The 27631-nt window shown below is 38.6% G+C and overlaps 1 protein-coding gene across 1 annotated transcript; it reads right to left on the reverse strand.

Annotated features, from left to right (window-relative positions):
- Positions 1–607: 607 nt before the first annotated feature.
- Positions 608–26663, reverse strand: LOC137959068 (protein HUA2-LIKE 3-like). Its single transcript, XM_068806349.1, has 12 exons — positions 26358–26663; positions 25540–25616; positions 8249–10330; positions 7648–8113; positions 6749–6857; positions 6528–6640; positions 6217–6404; positions 5702–6131; positions 1706–2165; positions 1432–1617; positions 1147–1195; positions 608–1062 (listed from the first exon to the last, which is right to left on the reverse strand). The coding sequence occupies exons 1-11, from the start codon at positions 26484–26486 to the stop codon at positions 1170–1172; spliced, it is 4266 nt and encodes a 1421-aa protein (XP_068662450.1). The 5' UTR covers positions 26487–26663; the 3' UTR covers positions 608–1062; positions 1147–1169.
- Positions 26664–27631: the final 968 nt, after the last annotated feature.

The following is a 27631-nucleotide window of genomic DNA, read 5'->3' on the forward strand; positions in this document are numbered from 1 at the left end:
TCAATACACCTAGTCTGTTGTAAATCCTTTTGTAGGTGAATGTTGTAAAATTGTTGGTGTGGTCAGTGAACTGATATAAATCTCAGTAGGGTAGCAATGTAATTTGGCCCTTGTGACTTCTTAATGTAAATATTGTTTAGCTTATAATATAGAGGATTCAACTCCAAGGTACAAATACCTCGAGTATAAAAGTAGTAACCTGAGTTTAGGTTATAAACCACTATAAATCTTTGAACACCGTGTAATTGTTTCTGTTTGCATTGAACATAGTTTTAAAATCAAGTAGTGATTAAAAATCTCTACATAAAAAAAAAGATTATACTTAACTAAAAAAAAAAAAAACAAATAAAATATTAGGAGCAAAGTGCACACCCTGACTAGGTTTGCTCCTCTATTATCCACTTTAACTAACAATTAACAAAACACCATCCAAGAAGTTTTTATAAGAGGGACTTAATACACAAAAAGTAAATCTTGTATAGAGAGAATGAATGATAATCCATTCTAAATTACCTTCTATATTAAGGGAATACTTTTTAATTTAGTCATATTCAACTAAAAAAGCAACAGGAAAGATGAAGACTTGGAATCCATTTTCTAATCCTCTTACCCATTTTTATAAAACACAGCACCTACATGGTGTGACATCAACAGTAGAGATAAAAAGAACATCAATTATAAACCGCCCTAATTTATCTAAAAAAAGAAAATTATAAACCGCTCTGGTCAGCAGAGTAAAGGGCTTTGGCTCAAAACTGGTATTGCAAGAAGCGGATTCGTAAGATTACGACAAACTACACAGAATAATTCTTTTAAAATTTAACTAAATTATATAATAACAAGATTGATCTGGCTGGAATAAACTCTCCTTTTCCCCTAATCTGCGTTTTGCAGAAAAGATGATACAGTACATTTATGTGCGGTGGGTGGGCAGCATCCACAATCTCTTGTTCCTGACGTGATTCCCGAAAAAATCAGTAGTTTACATGGAAGGAAGCGGGAGCCCGAAAGAATGTCAAAAGAGTGAAGAAGCCACAAGGTCCCAGAAGCCAATAAGCACACCTAATATTGCCGGAACATGCATGAGAATTAATAGAAAGTAAAACCGCTTATACGAGGACAAAATTTAATGCAAGATGTATTTACCAATGATCTGAACTGATAAACACCTATCTTGGTCTCCAATAGTTTGGAGCTGCAAAAACACAGAGAAAACTTCAGACTCGTACAGAAATTTGATTAGTAGAACAACGGGCCCAGGCACTGGTGCCACGGACTCCTTCGAAAACGGACTGCAAAATAGCAATTCTAAACTGGTAGAAAGAGATTTTTATTTCTTAGTCGGAAAACTAGCTAAACGGACTGCAAAGTAGCATTCAAAGAGTTCTTCAATTGGATATGATTAGAGCAAAAAATGGCAAGGAGAATTACATGGAACTTTTCTGGAAAAAGCACTCCGTGAAGTTGGATAACCATGTGGAGGCCTCAAAGTAGGTACTGGATGCCGATAATGCAATGACCTGAGAGGAAGAGTCCACTCATGGTTTGGTACTGCTTCTGATGGTGGTCCATGATAAGAAGCGTATGAGGCTCCTGCTTTCTCTGAACAAGAGTGATCTGCACGTAGTAGGGGGAGAACAGTAAGTCATGTAACCAAATGAATGACATCTAAAACATTCTAAGTCAACGTATATGGAATTTCTACCGGAGTCGATACGAGATGCGAATCTGTGTCTATTATCAATCTCATGTTCAGCCAGAGACATCCTACTCCGGTGACCCGAGGAATTCCTCCCTTGCATTTCACGTGCAAATCTTTCAGTGGAGGGTAAAGTGTTCATCCTTGGATATGTTCTCTGCTGAGACTCTGCATGAACATACGAGAACTGATTCGAGACACTGGGACATGGTGGCTGAAGATGGTAAACCTTATTGGATGGCGGTTCACAACCAAACTCCCGGATGCTATTATTCACAGTTAGCAAAGATGGAAGAGAACCACGAACACTATGACAAGAACCAGAAGTATGAGAAGAAATAGCTGAAGGAATCTGTACACGACTATCTCTATATCCTGCAGCACGAGATGAGTCTGTCGAGGTTGACTTGCTACTTGGGGTGGTCATTTGGAGATTCATGGGCTGTGACAAGTCATTCTGCATACTCTGCAAAAACATGAAAAGGCGGTCATTAGGGCATAACAGCAGGAAACACACAAAGTTGTTATGAGAACGCCATCTGGACGTGGACTTTGCATGAACTTTCTCATTCCTATCTCTTTCGATGTTGACAAGTCGTATCTTTACAATACTTTAAAACAGTTAAACCATTTTTTTATCTTCTTTGTATTTGGGTGAGACAACAGTCATTTTCCTCAAAAGAGCTAGCACAAACAATAAATGTTAGTTAAACAGGTAGCACCTTGGTATACATAACAAAGGACAATATCAGTTTCCATGATTAGAGAACCCAACGCAGGACCCAATAACCATTTTGGGCCATGGGGTGGTTTAAAATACATTTTCAAATAACATTCGTTTATCTTAATTAATGTAGATTATGGGAGTAATCCCACATAGATTATTGCGACAAAAAATGACATAGTTAATAGTTGGGAAAAGGCCTAACTTCAACTAGTCAATTAGAGATGTACTTAGACCTAATTTTAACATGGAATTGGAGTATGGCATCTGTTTTTGTTGGGCCTAGTTCGCCTTGTTTATTTTCCATCCCCTTTTTGTTATTTACCTGTCAGGTCATTAGTCCACTTATATAGGCTTAGACATGAGGAAGGTGTATTAGTGAGAATAATCCCACATAGATTAATGTCAGGAACAATCTTGCAGTTTCAGCCAGTCATTTTGAGATAAACCTGGACCCAATTTTAACAAAGCCCCACCTGAAGGCATTTTGATGCAAAGAGTGAATCAACGGTAAGAGTCGTGGACCGAGTGGCGGGCCATATCTCCTCTTGGCTTCTGACTAAGAAAGTTTTCTCTTCCTTCGTGGGTACCTCTATCTGTGAAAATTGAAGAAACTTGGCAATGATGCATATTGAGACAAAGGTCTAAGTCATTCGAATGGACCCCTCCTAAGCCTGGTTACCTCAAGTTGAACTTTGATGGTTCTTCTCTTGGTAATCCTAGGATTGCTGGCTACGGAGGTGTTATTTTGGATTCTTCAAGTAATTAGCATTTCTCGTACGCCGGCCTTTTAGGCATCTCCGATTCTACGTCAGCTGAGCTACGTGGCTTTCTCCATGGGCTCCGTGTTTTCAGAGACAAGTGCAGCGGTCCCCTTCACATTGAAGGGGACTCGAAGGTGGTCATAGGTTGGTGTGAGTGTGCATTCCCTCCCCCGAGGTGCCATTGGGGCATCTTTCGGGAGATTCTAGAAATTGCCTCCTTATTTTCTTGTATTTGGTCTCACATTCTGAGATCCGCAAACTCAGCAGCAGATGTGTTTGCCAAGCAGGGACCAACCCTGCAATTACTTGTTGTTAGGGATCTACTCCCTCCTCCTTTGTAATTTTTTCTTTTGTTAATATAAATACTTCTTTATAAAAAAATAAAAAAAAGTTGGCCTTGTTCACTATGCAAAACCTATGAATCAAAATCCAAGGGCATCTGAAACTCAATCAACCAAGCAAAGCAAGACCTGAGCAGTACATTGTTTGTCTACCAAATACAACCCTGTCCCCAAAACAAAACTTGGATATACTCTAGCATTGTAGAGTTCAAATAAGAAAAGTTGTGCATTTGGATGGGCAACTTGTCAAAACGAAATAAGGAACTGTAAAAAATCTTCTAAGTCACTCTCAGGTCTGTCAATGTGTGTGTAAGGTTTTTACCATGCAATAAGTGTAACCAATGCCAAGAAAGATGGACTAGCCATACATGAACAAGTTTGTCCTCCCTCTGCTCCCACAATTGTCATCATTCAAGGCTCTTGTCTTAAAGATGCTCGGGAAGGCTAGGTGAGCCCTTTCTCTATAAATTGCTAGGTTAGTCACTCCCAGGTCTGTCAATGTGTGTGTAAGGTTTTTACCATGCAATAAGTGTAACCAATGCCAAGAAAGATGGACTAGTCATACATGAACAAGTTTGTCCTCCCTCTGCTCCCACAGTTGTCATCATTCAAGGCTCTTGTCTTAAAGATGCTCGAGAAGGCTAGGTGAGCCCTTTCTCTATAAATTGCTAGGTTTGTCACTCCCAAGTCTGTCAATGTGTGTGTAAGGTTTTTACCATGCAATAAGTGTAACCAATGCCAAGAAAGATGGACTAGTCATACATGAACAAGTTTGTCCTCCCTCTGCTCCCACAGTTGTCATCATTCAAGGCTCTTGTCTTAAAGATGCTCGGGAAGGCTAGGTGAGCCCTTTGCTCTATCAATTGCTAGGTTGACCTTCTTCAAGTCTTCCCTCAAGACTTCCATTATGTCATTGTCAGCCTTCCTCTACTAACATTTTGTAACATGCTTTTAACTGCTGGACATAGATTGTCCACTTAACATGCCCGACCATATTAAATGAATGTGTTATTTCCGCATGTGCCCGCATTAGAAATAAGTGGGAACAACGGAAACACCCCAAGAAATTGTGCAGAAAAAAGATGGCAAATCAGGTCCGATTCAGATTAGCTTAGCTTTGAATGCAAAGTTCAGCCAGGTCAACTTAACCTCAGCAAATTGTAAAGAATGGCAAAGTCCAATTTCCATGTGTCTGTATGTGTATAAACAACAATGACTACAAATCAAAATATAAAACTCATCCTTACAATTCTAAGCAACAAAAAAAAGTAAAAAGAGATGGTGCATTGCCGAGTTGATCCATATTTATACTATCCACTAAATAAATAACAGAAAACCTCCAAAACATGAATAACCTTTTTGCTCATCATATGTTATACTCACTTTTGAACATGCTTTGACCCAAAACTCTACCAACCACAAAAACAAACGCAGGTCTCACTTGTCATAAGCCTGGCTTTGGTAGAAACTGACATATGTTGATCAGATGAGCACTAGAGGGGGATTCTACATGGATGGGGTTTAGGTTGAAAACTACAACGTACATAAGAGTTAGATCTGATAAAGTTGGGACAAATCCCATACCGGAATTCTAACTAGATCAGATTGATTGTTATAGTCTCATAAATGATATTTTGCTATAAAAAAAAAGTATTTCAACCACATAGGGACTATATAAACTATGCATATCACTATTCCAGAAAAAAAAACATAAAATAAATAGAGCAACAACTAGGAAAATAGGATCCAACAAGTGGTCTCATGTAAACATGGAAGAGTCCTTGTCCTCCACAAGTCAATTGATTAATGCCCCTCCTTTGGCTTTTTATTCAAAAAATTTGGAAGCACCTAAGCAGCTTCTGACAAACAGATTACACGGAGTATGCTTAAAATCCATAGCAAAATATACACTTTGGTCTCACATCAAGGCCAAGAAAAAAATTATCAGAATGAACCCAAGACAACAGTTATAACTAAACGCAACTGTCATCATTTTCTAAAAGTAAGGTATCAATTTAATCAATTGCATCCAATTATGTAGCTGGGTTCTATCAACTAAGCAAGAACACTTCATATAACCATTATAAACAAATGGGATAGAATGCTGCATTTTAGTTTCAAATTTACAGTGAAAGAAATAGAATTTAGAACCTGATCATGTAAATTTACTTACATGTGTGCTTTTGTACATGTTTGTATCCGCAGATGAAGTTAATGTACTAGACATTGCAGGTTGAGAGAAGGGGTGAGATGAAGGAAGAGGGGGTGCCACTGGTGGAGGAGATGCTGGTAGAGGCGGAGGAGATGGGGGTATCTCCTCAGGCATTGGTGGGATAAATGCCACTGAATGATATCCAGAATCTATTTCCATGTCACAAGGTGGAGCCACATCCTCCATTTCAAGCTCGCCATCCACATCTTCCAATATATGCCGATGCTTTTCAGCATTGACTGTGGGACTGTTTCTTGGTTCATCATCAGCAACTCTGATATCCCTTTCGGGAGTAAGAGCCTCAAAAAAAATTTCATCAGTATCACATTCTTCGTCCTCATCTTCAAGCATATGGGGCATTATGAAACCTGGAAGCTGAAAACTTCTGTTGCTGATGCAAAACAATAAAAATATAGTTGAAAAGACTTGTAAAATGTAGCAAATGATAATAAAGAGGAGAAAAGAAATACATTTACCTTCCATATTCATCGACAAGCATACCCTCCATTTCCCGGAGAGGATCATTTATAGCACGTTCAGTTCTTGAAGAGCGTCGAGGGTAATTACTACTATATGGTGCTTCACTGTAAGAATCGAGCTCTCGAATGTGATGCCGAACAACGACTTCTGGAAAGGTTTTTCTCTCTAGCCATAGTCTGAGAACCTGTTTGACAGAAATACATGCACATATAAACAAATAACTAAACAAATAACTACTGGGAAATGAAGAATCATTTGATAATTATGTAGAAGTAAGAAAAAGAAAACAATGGTTAAAATTGTTTGCCTTTAAGCACTGCCTGCGATTTTCACGAGCCGAATTTCCAGGAGGAGCTGCAGCAGATAATAGACGTGGAAGCACTGTTTGTACTGCTGAAAGATATTTATCTCCCACTATGCCTGAAATTCTTACATATGAGCCTTAGTGGTATGTCACTACATTTCAGGATAGAGTCCAATCTGCCAAAATGCAGGATGGAGAAGTTATCAGAATTATCATGAGATTACCTCTCTGACCCCGGGAACATTGAGTAATAGAATCGACAAGGAAGAACAAATCCACCCTTCGGTATAAGCTTGATTCACCTTCCAAGTTTTGAAGAAGAAGCTCAACCACCTTCAGAAAAAAAAAAAAAAAAAAGCCATGAAAGCAATCTATTTTTTGGTTATAATGAAAGGAGCTAAAAAATAGAATGTAAGGTTCATCAGCTCACATAGGTCAAATGATAAGGTGAAAATTAATTCATGCATGAAGTGAAAAATACAAGGCTACAGAAGATCTACCAAATGATGTATACAGTCCACTACATGCTGGTTCAATGCAGAATCTAATGAATGGAGAAGATGTCCAAGCAAAAGAACAAGTTATTGGTAATAGAGATATTACTGTAATCCCCATACTGTCCAGGTAACATAAATATCTTGATGCGCTAGCTAACTACAGCAATTGGAAGAAGAACGTAGCTGAAACAAGAATTATGTCACTGCTACACAACATGATAGGAAAATCATATCTATCTTCACCAATAATACTTTAGTATCATCAAAGTACTTTCACTTATAGTACATGAAAAAAAAAATCATTTCAGTAACTTTCTTTTGCATTCCAATCTGCTGATGCCTCCCATTTCCATAATTATGTCAGCCAGTCAACGTAACTGGATAAAATAAGAGGCAACATGAGAAGCATGCCAATATCCAATGAAATATAAAGCTTAAGAGAGAGGTGCAGTCAGTTATCTTAGAACAAAATTACTTTTCCATCTGCCTAATTACCATATACATCAAAGGGATAATAAAGGAGAATACGAAACTACTCTTTTCACAAAACTCTTATCATAGTGCCAAATATCTACAAGCAACAAGCACAATAAGCAGGATCAGAGGACAATGGGGCTTATAACTACCTCACTAGCAAGACCATATTTTGCACAATCGAGAGCTAGGCATGTTGCTCGACCTATGCTCTCTTTTGTCCGAGTTAGTGTCCCAACAACATCTTCAAAAGATTTTAATACAGCATTTGCCTCATGGCCAAGCTTGCTCATGGGTTTCTTCCAATCAACCTGTAACAGGTCATGCTTTAATTCATCCATCTTGTGCAAGGAATTTTTTTGTTGTTGATCAGCTAAAGGAGTTCTGTCATCATTTAAGGGACTTGATATAGACATTTGTTCTGAAAAAGCCACAACATGAGTTTGAAGTCCACTTGACACGACATCAGAGATAACTTTATCATCTGAAGCACTGTCAGGAGTAGAACAAGAGTAATTTCCTCTCGCCTGGGCAGCAGAAATCAAGTCATTATTTGTCGGATGTTCCGAAATATCTCTATCCCTCGGAAGTACTATATCTTCCATCACATGCTGGAGCCTACAAACACAGAATCAACGGTTTTCAGGTGCCAACAAATGCAACACAACATGGTGAGATAGAAGCACAGAGAAGTATGAACGTTCATATCCCAATATGCCTCAAGGATCCAATGTGCTAAAAGCAAAAGCTTACTTGTCCTGATTATTGGAACCATCTGATGGAAACCTCGATATCTTCATAGTTTCAGAAATATAGTATCCCACGTGACCACCACTTTGAATTGATTGACCTGCATCTATAGAACTGTGGATATGGACACCAACAGGACCTCCATCAGCAGAGAAAAATTCATCCCTCTGCATACTACGCACCAAACTTCCATGTCCTCTGTCTAATGCTTCTTTAGAACACTCACCCTCCCCCTTAAGATCAACATCAGAACACTCTTTATTTGGGTCCAAAACTTTATTGTTTTCCACATCCAATGGTGAAGCCTGTTTTGATGCACTAGTTTTCACAAAACTAAGTTTCTCATCAGTCTCAGATGTACATAGTTCAGGGTTTTTTATACATAATTCACTATTACCTAAATGAAAATTGGTTGGTGAATCCTGACAATCATTAATAAGCTGAGGTTCAGTAGCAGCTATACACATTTCTTCCCCACTCTCTAGTTTCACTGGAATGGTATTTCCTTCTTCAACAATTTTGGTATGAAAAGTATTTATACATCCATCCAACGTCGATATATGACAACAATGTACACTGTTCACATGGATATTTTGTGCTTCCAAGAAGCTGCTATTGCTGTTATCAGTAGATATCCTGCAGCCATTAGAAAGCATTTCAGAGGGTCTGGGGGCTTCAATATCTTCCGTTCCTTCAGCCACATTAGCAGACATTGCTTTGAGAGCACGATGTAGGCGCTTAGATGGTGGTAAAGCAGCTTCCACATCCACGGAATGATCTTGTAATTGGTAACTGTTATCCTTCCGAAGCAATAAACAGCTCTGTAGAACTGGACTGTTGTTCCCAACAGACTGACTAGAGATTTTGGAAGGTGAAGTGTTTGCAGCTTCCACAGACCCCAACAATACCCTATCAGCAGGAAGGGTATCAACACGTACAGAAGTCTCCTTGTTAATTTTCTTCTCAGAAATGCCATCAAGCTTCTTCCCTTCCAATGGCGGTTTTCCCATCCTAGCTCTAGCTCGTTTTACTAGTGGCAAATGTTCATCACCATCAACTTTACGAAAACAGTCAACTGAATCTTCACAAGCATTTGGAGGACTTACAACATTATTGCATGGCTTAACCCCAGTGCCAACCTCCTTGTCTAATCTAGAACAAGCGGATGTATCATATATGGTTGGCTTTCTGTTTTGCTTCCTTTTCTTCTCAAGAACTACAGTCGATGTGGCACGATCAACATTTTCACTCAACTCATCAGCAATTTCGGTAGACAGACGAGCCATACCACGTGATCCACCTTTGTACTCAACCTTTAATGTGACATTTTCATCACAACTAACACCCTCAGAATCTACTGGTGCTATCTCAGACCCCACATCACCACAACCATTAGAAGTAACAGTGGCAGAATTAACAAGTAGGTCCAGATCATGACAATCTGGAGCACAAGGAGATTCCCCGATAATCCGGTTCTTTCTCAAAATGCCACCACTAAGAATGTCAGGTGCTACATCATCAAATTTTTGCAGTCTACATGGATCATCCGATGACGAAGCCCTAGATCTTCGAACTGATTGTGGCTTTCGCCGGGTAGAATAACTTTGAACCTGTCCGCCTCTTGACCTCTTTCGTGAAGAATTAACAGCCACAACCCTTGTGTGCTTGAGTTGATTAAGGACACATGCACTCTTGATGGTGTCTTCAGACAATGTCTCATTGTCATATGAGCCTGCAACCTCCACAGAAACTTCAGGAATTTCAGCTCCATTGCATGAACTACTTCGGGTTATGGAAAGGCATTGCGTCTCTGATGAAGGACTCGGGGCAAATGTTGGGCTTTGCTTTGGACTGCTCCTCCAAGATTTTGATTTTGAACATTCAGAAGTTAAAATGTAGGATGCAGCATCTTCATTAGCAAAATTGCCTTCCTCTTCTTTGTTCTGCTTCTTACACTTTTCATAGCTATCAATAATTTCATCAACTGCACGAACAAAATCTGCACCCTTACCTTGACGCTTTACAAGCAAAAGCTTCTTTTTCTCCTCTGTGAATGCTTCAACATCAGCAGGATTGCAGAAAGCACTACAGGAATATAAGGACCTAGATCAATACCTTGACACAAATCAAAACAAAAGCCCAAGCTATTTCTCTTATTCAAATAAAACACTAAGTGACATTCTATTTAGAGAAAAATAAAGCACAAATAAAGAGACAAACTTTTTTTTTTTTTTTTTTTGGAAGAATGAGACATAAACATAACCACAATTACATGCCACTTTTTCCCTAAGATAACATTACAAACCTCAAAAATCACAAGTTGTTTACTAATCAAATTAAGATAACCAATATTGGCATGTAGCATAACGATATATAACAAATACAGTGACTTTTGAGAGAGATGCAGCTAATATTTGTTTAAAAAAAAAAAGATGTTACTGATTGTTTAGAGATATTTCTGTTGAATGGCAATGAGGAGTTGAAAAAGCACCTTATCATGTCTAAACCCACTACTTGAGGCTCCTTGGAATAGGACTATTATATCCAAGGCCACAAACAAGCTAATATGACACCACTGAACTATTTCGGCTGATTTTCATTTCATTTTGTAACTAGAGAACCCATTCATAAAAAATCAATAGATTTAGTTTTATCAAAATTTGGGCTGATTTTAATAAATGATCCATTCATGAGTTCCTCAATTACTACTCAGAACAACATTGGCTGCTGAGATCTTTGTATGTAAGAGAAGAGAGGGAAACAAAACAATATTAGAGTGACAAAGCAATTGCAGACCTAAAATGTAACAGATCTAACCTAAATATCAAGCCTAAAACCTGGCTGGATTAGGTTTCTCATAAATGACCCAGCAGGTAATCATTCTATCTTATTAATTTATGAAGAGATACGGTATTTCAGTGTATCTTCAATCAACTGTTAATGATTGGTTAGCTGAAATTCTCTTTCCCTTTCCCATAATTGGGAAATAGTTTTTGGAAAATAGTCTTCTATCTTATTAATTTATGAGGAGATACGGTATTTCATTGTATCTTCCATTGACTGTTTTTTTTTATGAAGGATGTAAAAATTATTATAAAAGAGGGAGAAAATATACACAGCTAACCGGACCTTCCTCCACAACAAGGTATTGGAGTGAAATACCCAACTTAGCCTAAGTGTCTGCCAAGTGATTGGCAGACCTAGGGATGTGGTTCTAAGTACAATTCAAAAGAGAAGTTATACTACATATTTCAAAATAAATGTGCCAATGCCGCCAGGGAGGATAGGTTGACTTTGCACACCACTCAATAACAATCTTGGAGTCGCCTTCAATAAGGAGGGGGCCACAAGATGGCCCTAGAAGACTTAAGGCCCGTTGAGTAATTCGGAGAGTTTTGCAGTGGTAGAGTCGGAGACTCCCAACAGCCCGGTGAAGGAAAAAAGGAGAAAATTTTCATCATGGATTACTCCACTAAAACCAGTAGTACCGGGGCAGCCAAATGTGCTGCCTTCAAAATTCAACTTATAGTGGCCCACCGATGGAGGAGCCAAGGTCGCCATTACCGGAGGGCAAGAAGCATGCATCATCACAGCTACCACCCGATAGTTCCCCTCAGATTAGAGCCGCTGAGGTAACTAAATTCCTTTCAAGTCATGAGTCAGGTTGATACTTGCCCGACAATATTATTTATCAGCATTTCAATGAGGGAAGATTTAAATTTGAATTTCCGACTACTTCCTTTGATAAGGCCCATATATGAGCAGTTTCCCGAGCTTTGGGAGTCTAGCATTGGTGACTGAGAGGATAGTGGAAGGCAACTTTTGGGAGGAACAATGCTGGAGGCCGATTTTATTAGGAGGCTAGTCCAAACAGCATTGGCAAAGTGGCAGTGAAGAAGGACATGGGTGGCAGTTTCGGGAATATTTTGGGGGTCTTGGACAAAGGTGTCGCGCCGAATAAGAGAATCAGAGGTGAGAATTTTATTTTTACAAGCACTCCAGATAAAGAATTTCGCACGAGGAGGGGCAACTAAGGTCCTGGCAATGGACGCAGGGTGATTAGGTTGAGGAGGGTTGGGACTATTGAGGAATTCATAGGCCGAGGCATTGGAAAAAGATCCTTCTGGCAACGGATCCAGATAAGTGTATCCGGAGAGGATGTCCGGAGCTTTACCTTGGAGAGGTTGGTAAGGAGATTTGATGCCAAAATAGCCTCAGAGTCTAAAAGAGCTCTCCAGAGATTCAAATTCCTGCCGCCAGTTTCAGACCAGAGGTCAAAGATAGAGGCATCAGAGTTCCTAGCCAAGTTTGAAATCAAGACATGGTTGCTATCGAGACAAGTGCCCAGCCACCAATCGGACCAGAAATTTGTGAGACGATTATTATCAATGTAACATTTGACTGTCTTCCTAAAGTCAAGGAGTAGCATGACGATTTTTTTCTAGACAAGGGACAAGCGATAGCACCGTCCACCCTCAGTCCACCAGCCAATCTGTTTACTAGCTTTAGCAGCAACTAAAGCTCTCCAAATCAGATCTGGGTATAAATTGAATTTCCAAATTCATTTCAAGAGAAAAGTAGAGTTGGGTCCCTTTGGGATAACATTTAATGCACTAAGTGATTTGGGCTTCCAAATATGTTTGCCCAAGTTCTTGTGGGTAACCACAACCTTTTCAGTTGTCTTGGGTACCCAACTTTGTTTGATACCATTTGCATTCTTAACTTGGCAAATGTGAGCATAGTGGCATAGAATATGAGGAATGGTAGAGAACTTCTTAATTTGCTTCTTTTTATTCTTCCCAACTTTCCTCTTGAGTGTGAATTTTTTAGATAGAATTTTGACTTAAATAGAATCTTGACTTGTTTTTCTAAGTCTAAACTTCTTTTCAAATGCAAGTCTATCACATGATAGTTTGTCTATCAATCCACTTTGTCTTGAAGCATTAGCCATATGGCTTTCATTAGCTTTCTTCAAAACACTTAAGCTTTTCATTGAGCTTTGCAATCTCGTGTAACTGAGCATTGCATTTTTCCTTATATTTATTAAGACTATGAATTGATTTCTCTAATAACAATTCAAGCTCAGATTCATAGCCCGAGTCACTTACCTCTTCAAAAGTGGTAAACTCATCACCATCTTCAATAGCCATGAGTCCAACACTGTTTTCTTCTTCTTCCGAGTGGCCAAACTCTTCATCTATAACATCCCAAGCTGAGATCAAGGCCTTCTTCTTCTTCTTCTTGAGATCTTTGTTTGTGGATGGGGTTCTTCCTTCAAGGTTTGGCCATTTGTTCCATCTATGCCCTAGTTTCCCACACTCGAAACAAACACAGTTTTTCTAAAAGATTGTCATTTTGAGTTCTATTTTGGCCTTTTACTGAAAATTTTCTTTTTCCAGCCATCAAATAACAGATAAGAAATGAGTAAAACTAAGCATTGACAGCTCACTAGCAATCTTGACATCCGTTGATCACGCAAAATAAGACCAATCTATACTTCAGCGGGGGTACTCTTTTTTTTTTTTTTTTTTTGAAATAGTGTTGAGTTATATTAAAAGGCTCAAATGAGCAAGATTACAAGGAGGAACCGTCCTAAACAAAGAGATTGTTGGGAAGTTCTAAATTTAGCTAGCCTATCAGCCAAAGAATAGGCTGACCTAAGAATGTGATCCCATGTACAAGTAATTTTTTTTAAATAATGATGTATAAGCTATTAAAAGAGTAAAGAGTACAATACCTAGCTAAAAAGGGTCTTCCTCCACAACAAGGTGTTGGAGTGAAACACCTAATTTAGCCTAAGTGTCAGCTAAATGATTAGCTGACCTAGGAATGAACTTCCAATTACAGTTTAGATGAGAAATTAAATTGCATATATCAAAAAACATATCCCAATGTCGCCATGGAGGAGGAGTTGACTTCACACACCAGTTGATAACAATTTTAGAATCGCCTTCAATGCAGAAAGGCCCCACTAGATGGCGATTGAATATCTGCAGCCCATTAAGTAAACCGGAGAGCTCAGCAGTGGTTGAGTTTGAGATTCCAATTGGCCCATCGAAAGAGAAAAGAAGAATACCATTACCGTCATGGATAACTACACCAAAACCTATAGGGCCTGGGCATCCAAAAGCGCTTCCGTCAAAATTCAATTTGTAGTAGCCCATCGGAGGGGGAGACCAAATTTCCATAATCGGGGGACGAGAAGGATAAGACATGTCAGCCATCAGGTGCCAGTTCCCACGAAAGTTGGAGCCGTTTAGATTTCAGAATTCCTTACGCATAAGGACCACGTGGAAACTTGGCCAACAATATTTTCTATCAGTATATCGCTAGGGATAGATTATAAATTGAATTTTCAGTTGTTTCTTTCTTTCCTTAACGCCCAAATGGTATAACTAACACAGCAAGAGATAAGTAATTTCCTGAGTTTTGGGAGGCTAGCATTGATAACTGAGAGGATTGCAGATGAAAGATTTTGAGAGGGGCAGTACTGGAAACTTATTTTGTTGAGGCTAGTCCAGACAATGTGAGCAAAATCGCAATGTAAGAGGACATGGGTGGCTATTTCTAGAGAAGTTTGGCAAAAGGGGCATAAGGGGTCTTGGACAAGGATTCCTCGTCGGATTAAAGAATCGGACGTGAGGATTTTATTCCGACGTGCGATCCAGATAAAAAAATTTGCACAAGGGGCAAGCAAGGTCCATGCGATGGCTGCAGGATGATTGGTTTGTGGGGGGTTGGGGTAGCTCAAGAAATTATAAGCAGAAGGAGAGGAAAAACTATCTTGGGTGCAAGGTGTCCATATGAGAATATCGGCCACATTTCAGGGGCTTACCAAGGATAAACAAGCGATGAGGGTGGATGCCACTAGAGCCTCCGAGTCCGAAAGCGACCAAGTACAAGTAATTGAAGATACAATATCTGCAATAGATGAAATAATTGGCCAATGTCGCCAAGAGGGGGGGGGGGGGAGCGGCGCGGTTGGTTTCTCTTTGAGCTGAACTAGCGGGGATACTCTTTGAGTGAAAGATGAACCTGAAACTGTGGAACTTTCAACAATCATGAAAGGCAAGAATCACAAACTACGAACTCCTCTCTCATGTTGAGCGTAGTCAGTTACTCATTTTGCTTGTTTGCTCCCCCATTTCCTAAATAGTTGAGGGAATTCATGATAAAAACACTTTTTGTTTTCTCTCATGCTTCCTGGTTCCTTCCAAGACTCAATCTACCGATACGCTTTCTTACCTTTGTCAGAGAAAAGAAATCCCTTTCCATAACTATGTTTATTGTTGTGTCATTGTGTAATTGAAAAGTTTGCTCAGCAAATTTTTTTTTTTTTTGAGAAGCTGAAAATTTGTCTTCTATTGCTTCCAGAGATAATCAAATACATAGCATAGAGAGAGAAAATCCTTAAGCCTTAGAAGGAATAAGAAAAGAATTCCCAACAAAGAGAGAATGATCTTTTTTTTTTTAAATGTAAAGAGAAAGAACTTGCAACACCCTCTCTAGTAAAAGTAACCGAAATACCATTTGATGAAATTGAAGATCATTTGTAGATATCTGAATGTAAACCCCCTTAGAGATTGCTGCCTCAAATGGAAGAAGTTTTTTGCCTTGAGCCTCTCTCTTTTGGTCTCACATGCCAAGATTAGACAATGGAGTGCTAGAGAGAGAACTTCCCTTCATGAAGTGATTGAGTTGTTTGCCTGTATTTACATTCCAGATTTACAATATTTCCTTCCCTTTGTATTGGGGGTCCTCCCCTGTTTTAGGGTCAACCATTGTATTCGTTCTTTGGATGGCAAACTGGAATTTATCAAGCAAAGAAGAGGATAGAAAAGACTTCCCCCACAACGGGAGACCCCAAAACAAATTAAGACATCAGATGTTATCAACAATTAAAACAACTAGAAAATACAAATAACAATATCGAAGACAATAGAAACTATTGTGGAGTTGACTGATCTCACTGCGTGCACCCAAGTGATGGATATTTGTTGAGCCAAATCAAAAACTTCATCCACTAATAAGAGCAGCCACCGTGCAGGCTCAGCTCCCTTGGTGCACCAACTAACCACTACTGAGGAGCCACATTCAACAATTAGGAGAGTTCAATCTTTCAGTAGCAGCGTGAATCCCACACAACAAAACTTGAGTTTCGGTAGTAAGAGAGTTCATAGAAACCACGGGAGGCAGCATAAGAGAGGAGGTCAGCATTGTGGTTCAGAAAGGCTCCCCTCAAAGCCAGTATGGCCAGGATTCCCATGAGCATTACCATCAAAATTGAGCTTGAGGGCTCCCCAAAGAGGAGGAATCCACTCCAAAATGTGATTAGGAAGAGCATCTAAGAGAGGCAACTGATAAAATCTTGATCAAGTATTCATCCTTCTTAATAAAATCTTCATCACACTTTTCAAGCAAAAAAAAGTTCCTGGAAAGCAATATTAGATCGTCCCGCCTCCTGCAAATAGAAGGAGATCCTTCCAGGTGGTTGTGTCCCTTTGAAGAGATTTAGCAGCAAGATGTCTCCCACTGTGTTTTCATCACTTGCCTGTATAGTCTCGTTTGCTGATAATTTTCCAAACTCCTTAGCTAGATAGGAGGATGTTATAAAAGATCTTGATGCAGATTATTTTCAGGTGCAATCTTTTCTTTTATTGCTACCTCTCAGTTCTCCTTTGATGAAAGGTGACTTTCTTTGATTTTTTTTTTTTTTGGAATGACGTCTCTCATCTTTCAAGAAATATATAAAAAAGAAAAAAAAGAAAGAAGAGGAAGAGGAAAAAGAAGGAGATGAAAAGCTTGGATGAGAAAGAGATAATATGCAAAAGAGAAGATATTAAGTTCAATATTAAAAGGAAAAAAGATCTTTTAAACATGAACAGCAAGATCATTAACAAGTTATTTATCATTTAGATTTTTATCTTTGAAGACACCATTAAGATGTTAATATCATTATCGGTGTTCAAATAAGGTGTTAAGTGTAGTTATGTCATTTTGCATTATGTAAGTATGTCTCTCTCATTCAAAAAAAAAGTATGTCCCTCACATGTCTAGAAGAGTTTCTGGTTTAGTTATAATTAAGTCAGAAATTAGAAGCCTTTATGTTAGTATTAGAAGTACTCTATTGTAACAAAGGGCATTATGGTGCTTTAGTTGTAGTTATGCTTAACTGAGTGAATTAAAGAGATTAGGGGTTGTTTTAGATGTCTGACGAGACTGCCAAGCCTGTGGCAGTTCTGGCTCTCTCATCTCTCTCTGTGTTTTTTCTTTCCCTCTTTCTTCTCTTTCTAAACTGCTTTGTTGATAGTTTTTGACGATGGGATTTTCAGATGTATGTTTTGGCTCAAAGATTTGGGTCTGCCCAAGAATTGGTTTAAATTCAGACAACATATAAGCTATGGTTACAAACAAACAGTAATATGAACCGTACGTCAAAAAAATGCTTTAACTAATCTACCACTCACAGATTGAACAGTTAGGTGAATGCCCACATTATGGGTGTTGAGTTCAGTCAGACAAAGAATGTGGGGTATTTTGGCCAGGTGGGAGCATGTTTGTGCATGGATTTTAACCCAAATCATAACTTGGTCAGCCACCAGCTGAGCTCCATGCAATTTGTGGGGGAGGGAGGGACATTGAACCAAGGTTACAGATACAAGGAATCCTAGTTGCTAGCAAGAAATCACACAAGTTCATTTTGCAAAAACTCAAAACATTGGGAAAACTCGAATTACAAATTATGCTTTGCATAAAGTAATTGCATGCAAGCAAACTTCAGGAGGAGAGAGTAGAGATTCTAACACTGTCAAGTAGGAGGATTTTGGGTTAGAAAGAGTGAAAAAGGAAAGAGCAAGAAAAGAGAGAATGAGAGAAGAATGTTTGCCGCAGGAAAGAGAAGGTAGCACGACAAGAGTCAAGTTCAACCTCAGTGCTCTTTTTATTTTACCTTAAATAAATAGTGCAAAAATCAGAAATACCCAGTCTTTATATTGCAGGAGTACAATGTTCTGAGAAAAGTAAAAGGAGTACAATGTTCTGAGAAAAGTAAAAGAAAACTAAGTATAAACTGTTCCTATTAGAGAGAGAGAGAGGCCTTGTGACTAAACTACCGTTATGTAGAAAGACAAATATACTCCTGAATTTTAATCTTCAAATCTCCCCTCTAGCTAGAAAGTGCATATCAAACAACCCCCTCTTGTTAAGAAAAGTTGAAATTTCTTTCTTTCCAAGCATTTTACTGAAAAAGTCTCTAAACTAGTTAGTTGACTTGATATAAAAAGTCACAACTTACGACTCATGACATCATCCCTAATGCAATGGCAATCCACCTCATTATGTTTAGTTCCTTCATGAAAAACCAATCGCTAGTAATGAAGATAGGTATCTGATTATCACAATAAATGACCATCAGCTGCTTATCATCATCAAAATGCTAAACATTAAAAGATAAATCCTAAAACAATTGAACAACTGAATATAAATAGAAGATTAACATAACTAAAACACCTTTAACTAAAACTCCTGTGAGATTCCTATAAGACTCCACCATATTAATTTTGGCTTGGTGAGAGTCATATAAAACTCTTCCATATCTGCTCTTCAACACTCCCCCTCAAGCTCGAGTTTATTACTACAACTTGCAATGAAAAGGATTTTTTATCTTCAATTTTCTTTTGCAGAAAAAAATTCTTCATAGATGCAAAAATTTCATCTTTTGTGCTCCCCCTTTCTTGAATATTTTAGTCACGTAAAAATTACCACAACATGTGCAACAAAGTACCTTTTTCTTTTACTTCTTCTTCTACTTCTCCCCCCTCAAACTAGGGATATAAATGACATATAGACCCAGCTTGGACAAAACACAATGTGGGAGAAGAAAATCACTTCTAGTTGTACAACAAAGCTCCATACACCAGTCAAAACGGTCATAGTCTAAAACACACTCTGCTCAATTTTAAAGGCGGAAAAACTGCTCAACTTTAGGGCTTAACAAAGAGACTACTCACTTTTTAAGGGTAGCTCAAAACATAAATCACCTCTTGGGGTGAAGAACAAAAGACTTGACTCAAGCTAAATGTTGGGCACAACTCTTATACTTTTTAGGTAGTGGGTCTAAGCATTGCTTTGAAGTGATAAAATATAAGATGATAAACTAAAGAAATACTAGAGGAAAACAACTCTAACCAGAAGGAGGTGATTATGCAACACACATACTTCCAAAGTGACCTTTTTTTTTTTGAAACCTAGGGGAGATTATAACGGTAAAACTTAATAAACTTGACCAAGTATAACTTTTTTGGGGTGACCATAATTTTTCGGAGTTAACTATAAGGGAGATACACAACCAAGTAAAAAAAACGCAAAACTTGAAAACAACATTGAAACAAGATGTTGCATACTTTGAATGAGCACATCATGGAGTGATTAAGTTTGACCAAAACTCTCTGATTAGAAGAGAAATTTGGCTAAAAAACTCGGATTTAAGGAGAAAAGGAAACTCAATTCACGACAATGCATGGAAGAGTTAAAAGGAGAGAGAATAGGAAAAATAGAGAGATTTTCGGCATAACTGACCTTTGGCACTTTTGATATTGATATCCCCAAAAATATAGCTCAAAACCATAGAAGGTTTGTTCCTCAAGAAAATAGACTCAAAGATCTTTAAATTTATATAAAATTTGACATATAAAGATCCGTTCTTGAATCTTTTATGACCACTTGATTTTCTTTGTTTTGTAGTTTGACTCTTGCCAACTCCAATGCGAATATCTCCTTAAAATATAGATCGGATTGATATAAAATTTTATCCTTTTGAAACTAGTTTAGCATTCTCCTAATGAGAATTTTCTCCTCCAGAAAGTTGGCATTACTCTCCATTCGAGTTTCAACAAGTTTGGGACCAAGAAAGTCATTCTCTTATAGGAGATCAATAATATACTTCTTTGAGATGATACAATTCTAGACTTACTCTTGGCCACTTCAAACCCTAGAAAGTACTTCAACTACCCAAGGTCTTTCGTTTGAAAATTAATCTTCAAATGATTTGTGAAGATCATCTTTTTTTTAAAAAAGGATGTATATAAAGAAGAAATTACATAAATTACAAAGAGGGGAGCATCTCCCTGACAACCAGCGATTGTAGGGTAGCTTCGTGTTTAGCAAGGATCTTGGAATGTGAGACCAAATACAAGATAAAAATGAACAAATTTCAATAATCTTCCAAAAAATATCCCAATGGCGCCACAGGGGAGGGGATGCACGCTCGCACCATCCAATGACCACCTTCGAGTCCCCTTCAATATGGGGGGGGGGGGGACCTGTGCACTTGTCTCGAAAAACACAGAGCCCATTGAGGAGACAATGAAGGTCCGCAGACGTAGAGTCGGTGATTCCTAAAGGGTCGGCATATGAGTAAAGTTGGTTACCTAGGTGATCCGAGATAACCCTGCCGAATCCTGAGAGTCCGGGATTACCAAGAGAAGAACCGTCAAAGTTCAACTTAAGGTAACCGAGATCAAGAGGGATCCATTCCTGCATAGTCCAGACATTTGTCATCAAGTGCATCCTAGCCAAATTAAACCAGTTCTCACGGATAGGAGTCCCCACAAATGAGGAGGAGGACTTCTTCGTCAAAAGCCAAGAAGAAATATGCCCTATCACTCGATCCGCTGATTCGATTTTGCCTTCAAACCTTCTACGGTTGCGCTCATTCCATAGACCCCACGATATGAAACTAGCCAGGGAGGGACAGACCAAGAAGCAACTTACTGAATGAGAGCAATCGGCCGCTATACAGAATTGAATCCCCAACATGCTAAGGATGGATGTCCACACCTTCCATGAGAAGATGCATTGAAGCAGAATGTGACTAGTGGACTCAGCTATTGCAGAGAGGACATAAGGGGTCTACTGAGGGATGACCTCTTCTTTTAAGCACGTCTGCCGAGAGAATCTTGATGTGACAAACACTCCACATAAAGAATTTAATCTTAGGAGGAGCACATAGATGCCAAACAAAAAAGATCTCATGATCCTGATGAGAAGCATTCCAACCATTGATGAAACTAAAAGCAAATTATACTGAGAAACGTCTTTTTTTCTCTGGCCACCAAACGAGCTTATCTGCCACCAAAGGACGAATTTTTACCACAATTACTGAGTCCATCAGTCAACTGGCCTCTAACGCCTCGGTGTCCGAAAGACCTCTTTTCTAGGATGAAGGTTCATACCACCCCCCTCGAAAGCATCTGCTACTAATATATTCCTACGAATGGATAGGAGAAACAAGCGTCTGAAGGCATTCTGTAGCGGCTCCTGCCCCATCCATATATCATCCCAAAACTTGAGGGACCTATCGTTTCCAACATAGAATCTGCAAGCAACTGAAAATTTTGGAGGAAGTAGGTATAGTGCTCTCCAAATTGAAGATAAATCTCTCCGATTTTCCATTGACATCCACCAATGAGTAATACCCCCAAGCTTGGCAATAACCATTTCCTTCCAAAGATTTGAGGAATGAATATTGATTTTTCATAGCCATTTAAGGAGCAGAGCTTGGTTCATGTCTTTGGATTTCCGAATCCCTAGGCCGCCTAAATTTTCTAGCAAACAGACTTCATCCCATTTGATCAGGTGATATTTAAAAGTATCGCTCGATCCTCTCCATAAGAATCTTCTTTTGAGTTTATCCATTGTCTTACATATGGATGCAAGACAAGGCATAAAAGATAGAGAATAATTTGGAATACCTGCAATGCAAGATTTGAGAAAGGTAAGCCTCCCCGCCTTGCCAAGTAACCGCCCTTTCCAAGTTGCCAGCCGGGATTCAATCCTCTCAACCACCGGATTCCAAAGACTTTTACAGATGCGGCCGTTGAATATTGGCATGTCAAGACATGTGGACGGTAACTAGCTTGTTGTACAGCCAAATATACTAGCCATCTCTGTAAGAAACTTAGGTCTAACATTAAACCCCATTAGAGAGGTTTTTCCCCAATTGACTTTCTGACTTGATGCTAACTCGAAAAGACCCAAAATCGCTTTGATCTTTCTGCCACCCTCAATGTTACTGATCCCAAATATGATAGTATCGTCTGCATACTGAAGGATAGGGATATTAAAAGCTTCTTGAGGGCTGATCGAAGGAAGTCATCTGAGGCTGACTGCCGAGTAAAACATAGTAGAGAGAAATTCACTGATCATGTTGAAAAGAAGAGGGGAGAGCGGATCACCTTGTCTAATTCCTCTGGACCCCTTGAAATACCTACAGACTGCCATTTAGGAGGAGAGAATATGAGGCCGAGCCCACACAACTCCTGATCCAAAATCTCCATCTTTCTCCAAAACCCATTTTTCCCATGATCTCGTCGAGGAGGATCCAATTGACTCTATCAAACGCCTTTTCTAAATCAAGTTTCAGCACAATTCTGGACTCTTCATTACACTGGAAATGATCAATAAGCTCATGTGCAGCCATAGTGGAATCTAAAATCTCTCTTCCTTTTAGGAAAGCACCTTGCCCTCTGTGTATGACAGTTGGAAGAAGAAATTTTAGACGATGAGCCATAATTCTAGCGATGATTTTGTAGGGCGCTTGTGATGAGATTGATTGGTCAGAAATCCTCCGACCTCTCAACACTAGCCTTCTTCGGGACCAAGGCAATGAATGACGCACCGATATTGCGGAAGGTGACCCCATTTCTAAAAAAACCATGAATCATTTCTGAGATATCCTCCTTGAGCCGAGGCCAAAATATTTTCAGAAAATCTCCATTGAAGCCATCAAGGCCTGGTGCCCTATCGCTTTCCATGCCTAGAATAGCACACTCAATTACCTTGGCCGAGAAAGGAAGCTCTAATAGAGAAGCGGCAGCTGGAGATAGCTGAGAGAATTTGATGTGCTGCAATTTAGGCCTATTGAAGTATTCCTCCGAATATAGGTCTGTAAAATACTTCAGCAACACATTAGTAATCGCGGTCCAACACGACGTTACCTCATTATTAATACATAATGAGGTAATTCGATTGGACCTACGCTTTGCCGAAGCCACGGCATGAAAGAATTAAGTATTGGCATCTCCTTCCTTCAGCCATTTAAATCTAGCACGTTGTGAAGATCATCAATACCTTGCAAGCCACTCCCCTAAAATACAATGACATCTACAAATACAACTAAAGATGACAACTTCTACCTCTTCTATAAACATAAAATAGTCTAAATGAGTATGCATAAATCCAAACAACATAACTACCTAGTTGAATTTCTCAAACCATGCTCTAGAACTTTGTTTAAGCCCATAGATGACCTTTTTCAACCTACTCACCTAATTGAACAACATATCCAGGAGGTTGCTCCAAAACAACTTATTCATTAATGTCACCATAGACGAAGACATTCTCACATTAATTGAAACAAGAGTCACCCTTTGTTTACCATAGCAAAAATCAAAATATTGACTGACATCCATCGAGTCAATAGGGTGTTAGAGATAAAGTTGTACTTACATTTACTATTACTTTGTTGCTCTTTTTCTTTTATTAGGAGTTTTTATTTCACCTAGCTACGGACAAGGGTACTTTTTACATTATGTAATATTTCACTCTTAACAAATAAAGAGGAGAAGAGCTCGACCAAATTGAGGGAGACTCTTCTAATTCAGACTCCTTGTGCTCTCTCACTTTCGTTCTCTCTCTTCTTCTCTCAAGCTTCTTTTTCTTCTTGTCTTCATCTCTCTTCCATCTTTTTCCTCACTCATTAGCTTGGAAACTCTATTGGACTGCTCTATGAGAAGAGCAGTGAATGGAAATGGCCTTGTTGTACCACTCTTTCTTAAGCTCATTTAAGATGCTTTAAGTTCCTATAATTTAAGATAGAGAAAATGTCTTAAAGTAGTTGACTTTATATGTTGGAGTGCAACCTTTAGCAACTAGCTTAACCTTGTACCTTTCAAATGTCTCATCGAGATAAAGTTAAAAAAATGGTATAAATCTACACTTAACTCTCCATTTGTGGGGAAAGAAAACTGCTAAATCAGCCTTGACAATAGCGTTTTCATCTCCTCACCATGCTTTTTTCCACTCTAGACACGCTTCCTACAAATATTTAGGAAGAAATTTTAGAGAAAGGGAGGAAGCATACGATTTATTTGAAGGAGATAACCTATCAAAGCAAACATACTTGGGAAGAGGAAGGCAAGTTGAAGATCGTACCAGTTTCTTGAGCGGGATGAGCATATCAAGATCAGATAGAACAAGATCACTAGTCAAAGATAATGATGGTGGGGGAGAGGCATCCTTAGGGATAGAATCTTCACAAACTAGGGAGGACAAAAACTCTTCAAGAAACGATACTAGATGACATAAAGAAAAGAGAGTTTTCAAAAAACATTATATCAATAGACACATATACCTTTCTAGTAGAAGTGTCATAACACCTCTACCAACTTCAAAAACAAGAGTACCCAAGGAAGATACACTTAATAGATCTACAGGTAGACTTGTTCATAGATGGTGCAAAAGAGTGAGCAAAACAAACACAACCAAATGTTTGTGGAGGACAGCTCATCTTCTGGGCAAAGAACTCTAAGAGGAATTTGACTATTCAACACTAAAGAAAGCAAAGAGTTAATGAACAAGCTTCCAAGGCTGCTTAAGAACTTCGAAGAGGAAGTTGACCATTCATGCACGCTATATGGCTAAAAAAAGAGGTTGCATACAGAAGTATCCAAGTCAAATCTTGGAGAGCTTAGCACTTCAAAGTTAGAAGCCTTGGCATTAATTCAGTAATCAGTCCAGTGATTGAGAAAGTTTAGATGACTCAATTAACTACACCATGTGAAAGTAAGAGTCTATTTACTACTACTTCTCATTTCAGCATTCCAATTCCATTCCAAGAGAAAAGCAAGGAAATTTCACTTCTATTTCATCTTTCCACTCAACTCACCAGCATAGAAAATGTATGGACAATACCTGTGTCAACATAATCATTTCAAGTAAGAAGAGTAAGGGATACCTAGAATTCAATTTCACGAGCAAATCAAGTAAGATTGGTTCACACAAGGAGGCTAGGCACATCAGCTCTCACATAGAAGAACATAGAAAGAATCTGTTCTAATCGTTTCTAGCTTAATAAGAGTAAAAAATCTTCATGAAAAGCAAGACAAAAAATTTCAATAAGACAAATGATTTTTGAGACAGTATTTCGCAGCTATTTAAGGAAAATACATAAGTCTAAACAAGTGCAACAATCAGTTAGAATAACACATCAATATACCAACAATTCTAATACTCACATTTGTTTGGTCCCAAAGAAGTAAACAAGCACTTTCTTCCAATCAGTTGAATATCCCCATTTTTGTGGCTCACTAACCTGTCATTCCAAAATGAAATGTGATATGTAACTTTTGAATGAGGGCACCAGAACTACCAGATCTTATTTGTAAACAATCAAACAAATGCATAAGTAAACAGAAATACATAAACACTTATCGCAGGCCCAACCATTAAAGCGGCACTCAAAGTTTCAGACCGCGGATCGTAGCCAGTAGTTAAGTTGTCAAGTCTGGTTGGAGATCATCACAAGTGACTAGTTCACTTGGATCCACAATAACTCTATAAAAGTGTTGAATACGTATAAGATCACCCGATATGCAGTCATCTCATTTTCTCATTCAATTTTCACTCTAGTTTCTCTACAGATTCTTCAAATTTTACATTGAAGAAACAAGAAAGTTCATCATTTGCTTCCCCAACCAAAGACAATACAAGGATGAGATTATTATTTAATCAAACCCCCTTAAAAATTATTTTCAGCCAGAAAATACAGAAGAAGCACAAATAAATGCTTTTTTAATCAAATACATCTTTAGCTCCAATCATACTTAGTTACAGGCATAAAATGAAATTAAACAGTGTACATAAAAATCAAGTAAATGCGTCAAGTTAGCTATTCTCCTGCAAACGCTTAACGTAAAAAACAACAAGCAGTTACCAAGAAGTAAAATAACCAAACTAGAATCCCGAGAAGGACAAAACAAACAACATGGAAACCTAACTAGAAATAAGAAAAATAAAATAAAGGAAAACAATAAGATAAGGCAAAGGTGCTTACGGTGGCGGGCCATGCTGGGAATCCCTTGACCTTGGCGAGAACGAGATCGCCAACCTTCCACTGCCGGCGGGCAGCAGCGGCGGCGGCGGCAGAAGCTCTTGCGCCGCCTTTTCTGCGGCCGGGAGCCATGAAAGAGCAGTGACGATCAATGGTTGACTCTACCGTGGAATTTCTTCAATTCATGCATAAGACGATTTCTAACATGGAACGGGAGTTTAGCAGACTTTGATTTTTACGGATTTGGATGAAGAAATTCCGCATTTTTTCGAAGGGTTATTGGGGTGAAGCAGAAGTGAAGAAGACAAAGATAGCCACACAGGACTTGCGAGTTCTGAGAGGCGAGAGGGCGACAGAACATTTTATTGTGCCCCGCTAAACAAACCCTTTTGGACGAGAGTAACATACAGTGTATGTAATGCGTATGTGCTCCGTAACTCGGAGGCACGATCGGGCAGAGTTGAAAGTAGAGCCGCATTATATCTAGGCTTCTCGCACGTGTCTCCTACCGCTGAAGTCGTAGAGCGGGCTACCATTCCCGGGTCTACCATCTAAAAGATCTTGTGGGTACGTCTGTCAAGTATCAATTTCTAGGATTCATATAGGATAAGAAGACGAACCCGATTGGACCAGTGTGGATCTAGACCAAGATGTGGGGCTGTAACGGGTTGCAGTCTGAACCAGTATATAGGTTTAATTCACCCACTTTCCATTAGTCATTTCGTCCACATACTCATAAAAATACTTCGTTTCGTTTATTATACTCATTTATATGAGGGTAGATGGGTAACATCATACCTTATATAGGGTAATAGTAAAATTATTAAAATACTATAAGTATATGTATAATCATTGAAAATCAAAAATAAAATTACAAAATTGTAACAAATAATCCAAATCTATCAAACTGTTAATCAAGCATGCCCCCAAAAAAATCCCCTTAATAAAAAAAATAATCTAGTGATTAATCAACTAGTTTACATGCTTGCAAAGCGTTAAATCTAGTAATAGGGATTACAAAAAGATAAACCAATCTAGTTGTCTTCTCAATAGTTCTTAAACAATGGAGAACAAACACAGGTTTTTATATCTCAACATTCCAATTCTCAAGGTAGTCATTCTTTGCAACCATATTATATATATTTGCAAGGTGAACAAGGAGTTCTTCCTAGAATGTTTTTTTTTTTTTAATTTGCAAGCATTATTCATGAAACAAAAAAGTTAATGTATTACATCTAATTTATGGATTTCATCTTGAAAATGGAAAGCGGCCTTTT

The sequence above is a fragment of the Aristolochia californica genome, unplaced genomic scaffold, assembly GCF_029961685.1.
Source record: "Aristolochia californica isolate CCGP_79_NKW_82.1479 unplaced genomic scaffold, dmAriCali1.0.hap1 SCAF_3, whole genome shotgun sequence".
Lineage (NCBI taxonomy): Eukaryota > Viridiplantae > Streptophyta > Magnoliopsida > Piperales > Aristolochiaceae > Aristolochia > Aristolochia californica.

What these genes read in the sequence shown, in the direction of transcription:
- LOC137959068 (XM_068806349.1), bottom strand. Translation starts at nt 26,486, where the DNA reads ATGGCTCCCGGCCGCAGAAAAGGCGGCGCAAGAGCTTCTGCCGCCGCC. An exon ending in TTCTTTGGGACCAAACAAAT is followed by an intron (nt 10,331 to 25,539) that starts GTGAGTATTAGA and finishes ATATTCCTGTAG; the next exon opens with TGCTTTCTGCAATCCTGCTG. An exon ending in ACATGTACAAAAGCACACAT is followed by an intron (nt 2,166 to 5,701) that starts GTAAGTAAATTT and finishes ATGTTTTTGCAG; the next exon opens with AGTATGCAGAATGACTTGTC.